This window comes from Cervus canadensis, chromosome 18 (assembly GCF_019320065.1).
Source record: "Cervus canadensis isolate Bull #8, Minnesota chromosome 18, ASM1932006v1, whole genome shotgun sequence".
Classification (NCBI taxonomy): Eukaryota; Metazoa; Chordata; class Mammalia; order Artiodactyla; family Cervidae; genus Cervus; species Cervus canadensis.
In genome coordinates, this window is record NC_057403.1 from 10,499,333 (window position 1) to 10,508,615 (window position 9,283).

Sequence of the window (9,283 nt, forward strand, 5' to 3'; positions counted from 1 at the left end):
TGGGGAACGGAAGGCAGCCGGGTCTTCTGGAAGCTTCGCTGGCTGGCCCGAAGAGCCTCCCTCTGCGTCCCTGAATGAAGCGCTGTCCCCCAGCGGCCCCAGATTCTGTCCGTAAGCACCTCGTCGTTTCGGGGACTCACCAGTCCCCAGTCCAGCTGTCCTGGTTCTTCTGGAATTTGGGTTCCTCGCCAGCGCTGCGCCTTGGCGGGAGGTGCGCTCGTCACTGCAGGACGCTGACGTGGAGGCGCAGGTGAACCATGAGGGCGGAGCTGCGGCTGAAGGCCTTCCCAGTCGCTGCACCGGTAGGGCTTCTAGCCCGTGTGCACGCTTGTGCTCGAGGAGGGAGGAGCTCTGCGTGAAGGCCTTGGGGCACGCCCGGCACTGGTAGGGCTTCTCCCCGGAGTACACCCGCAGGTGCCACACCAGCGCCGAGCAGTCACTGAAGGCGCGGCCATAGGCGCCGCACTCGTACGGCTTCTCGCCGGTGTGCACGCGCCGGTGCTGGGTCAGATGTGTGCTCTGGCTCAAGGCCTTGCCGCACGCGTCGCATGCGTAGGGCCACTCGCCCGAGTGCGTCCGCCGGTGCTGACTGAGGTAGGAGCTGCGGCGGAAGGTCTTACCGCACTCGGCGCAGGCGTAGGGCTTCTCACCGGTGTGCACCCTCCAGTGCTGGCTCAGGTGGGTGAGCCGGCCGAAGGCCTTGCCGCACTCGTGTGCACCACCCGGTGCTGGGCCAGGTGCGCGCTCCGACAGAAGGCTTTCCCGCACTCGCTGCAGGTGTAGGGTGTCTTGCGGGCGCGGGTCTTCTGGTGGGCCGTCGAGGGGCTCCGGAGCGTCTTCCCCGACTCTCTACACATGGGAGGCTTCCTTCCAGAGCACGTGCCTGGAGGCTCTGTCCCACTGCCATCCGGTGGATCCCATCTCTCCTCGGAAGGAGTCTTCTCTCGGGAGGTGAGGTCTGGCCGCACGTGGGGGCTGTCCCCCAAGGCACCAGCTTCACAGCTAGGCTGGGCTGGGGGAGCGTCCTTGTGAGGCCCTGAAGTTTTCCTCAAATCCATCTGGTGGGCGGCAGACTGGGCCCACATTTCCCCTGAGAGTCTGGCCTGCCTCTCTAGGCCACCCTTGGATTCACGGTCATCACCAAAGGCAGGTCCCGGGGGAGTCCCTCCTCCCACGGTTTCAATGGCCCTGTCCCAGGGCCCGGACTCCTCCGAACCGCTCTGCTTACAGCTGGTGTCTGTGAGTTCAGATCCCAGCGCCCAGCCTGCAACAGTTCGAACCACAGAGTCACTGCTTTTCCATACCAGGCCTCCCCCACTCTGCCGAGCCCTGGCCTCACTCTGAAAGGGAAGGTGTGGGCCACTCCTGACATGTGGTCCTGTTTCCAAAGAAAAGTTTCTCACTTGGTGTCTTGGATGACAAAAGGCACAGGGCTGTTCTCCGACACCATCAACCACCTGCGTCACACACACAGACGGCGAATGGGCTCGTGAAAAGGTGCTCATCATCACTAATTACGAGAGAAATGCACATCAGAAGTGAGATACCACTTCATGCTGCTCAGAATGGCCATCATCAAAAAAGTCTACAAATAATAAATGTTGGAGAGGGTGTGTAGTGGAAATGTAAATTGACTTGGCCACTATGGAGAACAGTATGGCAGTTCCTCAAAACACTAAAAAATAGTGTTGCCATATGACCCAGTAATCCCACTCTTAAGCATATATCCAGACAAAACTCTAATTTGAGAAGGCACCCCTGTGTTCACATTGTACTTACAATAGCCAAGACATGGAAGCAACCTAAATGTACACTGGCAGATGAATGGATAAAGAAGATGTGGTATGTATACACAATGGAATATTACTCAGCCATGAAAAGAATGAAATAATGCCATCTGGAGCAACATGGATGGGACTAGAGATTATCATACAAAGTGAAGTAAGTCAGAAAGAGAAAAATAAGTATCACGTGCTATCACTTATATGTTGAATCTAAAATATGACACACGGACTTCCCTGGTGGTCCAGGGGTTAAGACTCCCTGGTCCCACCGCAGGGGGCATGGATTCAATCCCTGGTCAGGGAACTGAGATCCTGCATGGCACATGTCGCAGCCAAAAAAAACCTGACACAAATGAACTTATCGATGAAACAGAAACAGACTCACAGACATAGAGAACAGACTTGTGGTGGCCACGGGGGAGGAGGGGTAGGGATGGATTGAGTTTGGGGTTAGCAGATGCAAACTAGTGTATATAGAATGGATAAACAACAAGGTCCTACTGTACAGCACAGGGAACTATATTTAATATCCTTGAATAAAAGATAATGGAAAATATGAAAAAGAATGTATATGTGTGTATATCTGAATCATTTTGCTATACAGCAGAAATTAACACAGCATTGTAAACCAATATATTAAAAAACCCTGTGTCACAGGTTTCTAGTCATCCCTCACTCACTACCTCTCAAACCCTCCATTCTTTAAGGCTCCCGATTTTGTCTCAAATATCAGAAGGAAATCCCCGGGGTTGAACTGATCTGAGAGAGCCAGGCAGCTGAGGACAGGCTTCCGGGGCCGGCTCGAGCTCCATCCTACCCCCTCATTCCCTGCCGCTTGGACCTGGATGAGTCTGCAGAGGCTCAGTAAATACTGGTTGGAAGAGGGAATCAATCCAGGCTGCAGGAGACTCGCCCTTGAATCCCAGGCAGACACCTGGGGCTGTGGGTGGTGGGCGATGCCCACCTGGCCTCCCTGAGCCACCTGGACACCCAAGGCCTGCTCTTCATAATCTGCTGGGAAGGCAGCGCACACCTAAGGGGCAGCTGCAAGCTGGCCCGTGTACGGGGTAGGTGCGTGCCTGAACTGCCCTGCTCTTGACGGGTGCGTATGGCACCCGAGGATGCTTGACTGGGCCTTGTTTACTGGACAGATTCCAGGATGGGGGTGGCTGGAATAAGTGTTGGTTAGGTCCACAGTAGGGTTCTAGCTCTGCAACTGGCCAGCTCCAAGGGTTGGGCAGTCTTGCCCTCATTTGGGCCTCAGTTTCCTCATCTGGAAGACGGGATACTATACTGCTTGCCTCCCAGGGCTGCTGGCCGTCATCAGGCTCTTGTTCTACGCTAGGCTGCAACTACAGTGGGTAACTTCCACTGCCTCGTGTAAGCTTTATTCTGCTCTCAGAAAGAGGCACTTTAACCACTGTGTTCCAGACAAGGAAATGCACGCCCAACTGAGGGGAGGTCTTGAGTAACTGGTACAAGACCACATGATTAACTCATAGAGGTTGAGTAACTTTTATAAGATCACACAGCCAGCTAGTGGCCAAGTTGGGATTTCAGCTCTAGACTCTTCTTTCCTCCTCTAAGCCCACTGTATGTGCGTGCTAAGTCACTTCAGTCCTGGACAACTTTTTTGCAACCCTATAGACTATAGCCCATCAGGATCCTCTGTCCATGGGATCATTCCAGGCAAGAATACTGGAGTGGCTAGCCATGCCATCCTCCTGGGGATCTTCCCAACCCAAGGATAGAACCCGTGTCTCTTAATTTTCCTGCTTTGGCAGGTGAGTTCTTTACCACTAGTGCCACCTGGGAAATCCCTAAGCCCACTGGTGTTCCACTAATTCCCCCAACCCCTCCAGCCTTACCCTTTTTTCTCTCTATTCCAGAAACACTGCACCACCTGCTCTTCCTAGAATGCAATAGTCCATATCGTACCACAGGGTCTCTGCCTCCCACCAGCCCTCTGCCTGGACTGTGGTTCTTATCTGCTGTTTCAGAGCCACTTTGAGACTCTCCTGACCCTACAGGAGAATGTGGCCTCACACAGCCAGGAGGCAGCAGAGCAGGGGTTGGATGTACCAAGCCGCAAGGATTCTCTGAGTTCAAACTCCATGCTCTCCCTGCCCACGGCCCCTGCCCTGGTTCCTGGCATGCCCACCCCACCAAATGCTACCATCAAGCGGGGCCAGGCCCTTCTGGAACAGAGTTTTCACTCCCTGCCCTGGACTGTCTCAGGACTGGGTCCTCCTGGCGTCCCATGAGACCTCCCTGAGTGGGTCTCTGAGCGGCGGGGTCCCCCCTCTGGCCTGGGGCAGGCCTGTCTCACCTAGACCCTGGAGGTCAGCACAGGGAGCGCTCCAAGGCCGAGCAGCCGGACACATGGCATTTCTGCCCCCTCCTCCAGCCAGGGGTCCAGCCCCCTCGTCTGGTAGCAGCCTCCTGGTCCTTCTCTGGGGAACTGCCCTTGCTTACATCAGTCCCTGGGGCTTTGGTCAGCCAAACACAAGCACAAGACCCCAACCAGTTCAGTGAGGCTCAGCTTGGGGGTCGTTCACTGTTGTACCTATGCGGTTTCCATATGGATAAGACACAAGCATGAGACTGCTGGACCAACTATGTCTTAGGTAGCTTAAGAAGCTACTTAAGAATGAAGCTAACATAGGAAAACTCAACCGAGAAAGAAAAGTCCTGAGGATATCACCTGAACTCCTCATACACAGCCATGAAACCTCCCTCCTTGGCTTCTGTCAGTTGGGGCTTGGCTTTTGGTCATTGGCAATCAAAACAGAACTGCTTACCGAAGCGTGTGAGGGTTTCGGTGAGTGACCCCAAGTCCAGATCTGCACCCTCACATTCCAGCCCAGGCTCCGCCCCCAGTGCGCTGTGAGCACCTGCAGTCGCCCCCGTACCTCTCTTGTTCAGTACCCGAGTCAGATCCTCCACCAGCACAGCGGCCCCCAAGACTGGACCTCGGGGGGCAGCGCGCTCAGGAACTGCTCCAGCACCATCAGCTCCAGCATCTCCTCCTTGGAGTGCGCCTCAGGCCGCAGCCACTGGCGGCAGAACTCCCCGGAGCCGGGCCAGCACCTCACGAGGGCTGGACACCTCCTCAAAGCAGAAGTGCCGGAAGCGCAGACGTGCAGCCTCGGGGTGGATAGTGTGGCCAAAGCTAGATTCCTGGACCTGGAAGAGGCTGGCCTCCTCCTCCTCCATTTTCACCCAGAGAAAGCCATCCTGTTCCCAGGGCACTGGGCTCAGGCGGCTCTTGGGCATGGCCATTGGGCAGCAGACCTTCAGTGAGACACAGGATGGCTGGAGCCTTGGAACTGGGTCTGCAGGAAGATCAAAATTTGGTCATCCCATGACCTTGGGTGCTGCCTCAACACAGATGATCAAAATATTCAGGACAATGCCCACTGGGTGCTGAGAACTTTTCTAAATGCTTGCAGAGAGTAATTTGTTCAAAACTCACAACAAACTCAGGAGGTGGAAGCTTTCTTTCCCTTTTATGGATATGAAAACAGACAGAAAAGAAAGATCCACCAAAAGTTTCCCAGACAGTGAAAGGAAGGGCTGTTGCTGAGCTGCAAACTCCTGCAGCCTGACCCCTCAGACAGTCTGCTTAAGGCATACGCTCCTTTCACGTATGGAAGGTCTGTCTCCTACCTCACACACACCCCAGTCCCCAGGGAGCCACAGGAGCATTCCCTTACTTTATTTGCTAATTATTTGTAGCTTCTGAGATTAATACTTAGATAACTGACATTCAGCCTTTCTTTGCTAGTATATGTATTTCAGGCTATAAAGTTCCTTATAAACATAGCTTTAGCTGTACACCCATAAGTTTGGTTTTGCATCTTCATTATCATTTAGTTAAAAATATTTTCTAATTTTTTCTTGTGGTTTCTTCCTGAACCATGGGCAGCTTAGAACTCTGCTGCTTCATTTCCAAACAATCCAGAGTTTTCTAATTGTCTTTTTATTACTAATTTCCAGATTAACTCTGGTGTGCTCAGAAAATGTGTTTTGGTCAATTTTAATCCTTTGATATGTGCTGAGACTTGGTTTGTGACAAGGTGTATGGTTAATTGTGGTCAATGCTCCACATACACTTAAAAATAATGCAAAGCCATGTTAGGTAAGTGACAAAAGAGAAAACAGATAAACTGGACTTCATCAAAATTAAAAACCTTTGCTATATGAAAGACATCAAGAAGGTGAAAAGGGGAATTCCCTGACGGTCTAGGACTCGGTGCCTTCACTGCCCGGGCAGGGGTTCAATCCCTGGTTGGGGAACTAAGATCCTACAAGCCATGCAGCAAGGCAAAAAAAGAAAAAGAAAAGGCAACCCCAGAATGGTAGAAAATATCTGCAAATCATATATCTTGATTAGGGACCTGTACCTAGAACAACTCCATAATAAAAAGACAAATAGTCCAAAATTAAAGGATGGGCAAGTGATTTGACCAGACATTTCTCCAAAGACATACAAGTGGTTAAAAAGCACATGCTGCCTCTGCTGCTTAGTCGCTTCAGTCATGTCCAACTCTGTGTGACCCCCATAGACGGCAGCCCACCAGGCTCCCCCATCCCTGGGATTCTCCAGGCAAGAACACTGGGGTGGGTTGCCATTTCCTTCTCCAATGCGTGAAAGTGAAAAGTGAAAGTGAAGTCACTCAGTCGTGTCCGACTCTTAGTGAACCCCATGGACTACAGCCTACCAGGCTTCTCCATCTATGGGAGTTTCCAGGCAACAGTACTGGAGTGGGTTGCCAGTTCCTTCTCCAAAAAAGCACATGAAAAGAAGCTCAACATTATCAGCTACCAGAAAAGTACAAATCAAAACCAAAATGAGATACCATTTTACACCTGCTAGGATCTAATACTCAAAATGACAGATAACAACTGTTGACAAGAAATGACCTTGGGCACAGGGAGAATTAGACATTAATAAAACCGGACCTCAATCCTGACACTTTTCAGTGGCAGCTGGTGATTTCTGGCAAAGCTATGCTTAGCTCCTAACTCCACTTGTTCTAAAGTCCCCCTTAGTCCTCCAGGACCCACTTTAGCTGTTGTCTTCTCCAAGAGCCAGCCCAGCACCTGGGAGCAGGCTAAGTAATCCCCTGTGTGCCCCGGGGCTCTGTGCTCTAACCATGTTTCCCCAGAGAGCATGCTGGAGACACAGTGCCCACAGCAAGTGCACAGGTAACAGGTGTGAGCAAACAGAGGGACCAGGAAAGGTGGAATCTGATACAGGGAATCATTGCTGGGGGGGCAGGGGTTGGTGTGCAGAGCGGGAAGGATTAACAATACATGCAGTGACAATTTCCAACCTCCCTTTTGTATCCCTGAAACCACTTTAGGAAAATCCCTGATGACAGTATGAGATATATCGACACAGATCATGCTCAATCCACCTCCAACTTCCTGACCTCACATACGGTTGAGAGCCTCTGTCCACAACTGCTTAACCAACTTAGGGGAGCAGTTTTTTCACTTCTTGTAATTATGTTATTAGTACTTATTAGTACCTAGCCTGACAACAGGCCTGGCACACAGCAAACACACAGTAGATGCACAATCTGATGACTCCATAGCCATCTGCTGGATTTAAACCCATAGAAGGTGCTAGGAGATCATCCCAGTTGGGTGACTGCAGGTCACAGAATTTCAGCTGCAGATATGGCCAAGTGCAAACTCTGTCACATGCCTGGTAAACTCCCAAGCAAATCATCCAAGCATAGTCCCCCTAATAAAATCCCAGTCAACCCCATAGTTATATGCATATGCCCTACCTCTGGCAGAGTCCCTCAGTCGTACCCCAAAATATGTCCGGGGACCCAAACATTCCTAGTCACTCACAGTCAGTCAAATAAACACACGCCCTCACACCATCATTCCCACAGTTAGTCATAATCAACCTGCTTCAGCCAGTCAGATACACACTCTCAGTCACGCCTAAACTTATACAGTCACAGACACACCCTCTCACTCACAGCAGCACACAATCTAACGACAAAACCTCAAACAACTTCTTGGTCAGTTGCACACTTGATCGGGTCAGTCAGACATCCTATCAGCTGACCATATGCTCCTAGTTTGTCAGTCAGAAACACTAGTCAAGACGAGTCAGACACAAACAACTGGTCAGTCAGCCTTCATCGCAGTCAGCTGGCCCCGCACTTGACCAGTGCTCCACACTGCGTCTTTCCGTCCGTCGGTCCACGCGCGGCTCGGGGTCGGCCTCTCGCTCCCCATTCGCGCGTGCCGGTCCCCTACATCTCTTTCAGGCCACCGCAGGCGTTCGCGACTTCAGGACCTTCGGTAGTCCCCCTCCAGCCGCAACCAGGGCGGGACCCCAACCCGACCCACCTCACCCGCCGGCGGGCGCACGCTTCCGGGAGGCGACGGGGAGGCGCTGCAGTGAGTATTCGCGCGTTCCAGCCGGGACCACAGCTCCTGGACTGACGTCGCCCGCCCCAGCAGCCCGGGGAACGCCGGGAGTTGTAGTCCAACTGGGTTCGTGAGCCGAGGGAACAGCGGCCGTGACTTTGTGGGGCAGTGGTGGCGGTGTGTGCATGGTCCGGCCCGAGAGCGTGCGGAAGGCGGAAAAGTGCATGGTGTGAGAGGTGCGTGTGAGGAGGTGAGGGGTGGGTGAGAAGATGACCGGTGTGAGGGCCGGGGTGTGGATGCAGGGCGGAGGGTATGTATCATGTATGCAGTGCGTGTGGTCCACTACAGTGCCTCTATACTTGGTTCACTTTCCGTTTTCTTTCCTCTTTGAGATGTTTTAACGTTTTTTGGAGCTGTAATTCACCTCCCTTTGGTTCACCCTTCTACATGGGTACAATTCAATGGTTTTTAGTTTTTTTACAAGCCTGTGGAACGATCACCACTTTTATCGTCCCCCAAAGAATCCCCATACCTATTAGCAGTCACTCTCTATTCCCGCTGCCCCAGCCCTGGACACCCACTCATCTGCCTCTGTAGACCTGTGTTCTGTATATTTTGTGTAAATGGTCCCTTTGCATTTCCTGACCACTGGTAGGCACACCAGGGACACTGTAATCCAAGGCATCCTTCACTTGACCCAACCAAGACCCACGTCACCTATCAAGTGCTGGGCTTTGGCCTGTGGGTGGCACTGGTGGCCTTCACATATCTGGGTCTACATGGCCTTCCCGTGGTCTTCGGTCCCACCTCTGCAAAGGCACAGCCCCAGTAATCGTAACAATAAACTATGTCCGCACTGAGCTCCATTTGCACACCAGGCACTTACTGACCCTGGTCAGTTCATCCAGATTGCCAACTCTGCCCGTGACCTTCTCCCTTTTTGCACCAACAGGAGGCTTTCTCTTTGGCAGCTTCTGCTTCTCACCCTTCAGCCCTGCCCTCTCCGCCAAGTCCAACTTCACATCACTGATGTCTCATGGTACTTCCCTTTTTACCTCCCTGCCTCCAAGCTAACCTCTCACCAGTAAAAGGAACCCGAT

At 52.4% G+C, this 9,283-nt stretch overlaps 1 protein-coding gene across 1 annotated transcript; it reads right to left on the reverse strand.

The window, feature by feature from the left end:
• Positions 1-220: 220 nt before the first annotated feature.
• ZSCAN22 (zinc finger and SCAN domain containing 22) lies at positions 221-8,394 on the reverse strand. Its single transcript, XM_043435988.1, is given in 8 exon segments — positions 221-290; positions 292-324; positions 326-713; positions 716-1,264; positions 4,697-4,744; positions 4,747-4,849; positions 4,851-5,119; positions 8,168-8,394. Coding segments are annotated over 7 exon segments (1,407 nt in total). The 5' UTR covers positions 5,067-5,119; positions 8,168-8,394.
• Between the last annotated feature and the right edge of the window lie 889 nt (positions 8,395-9,283).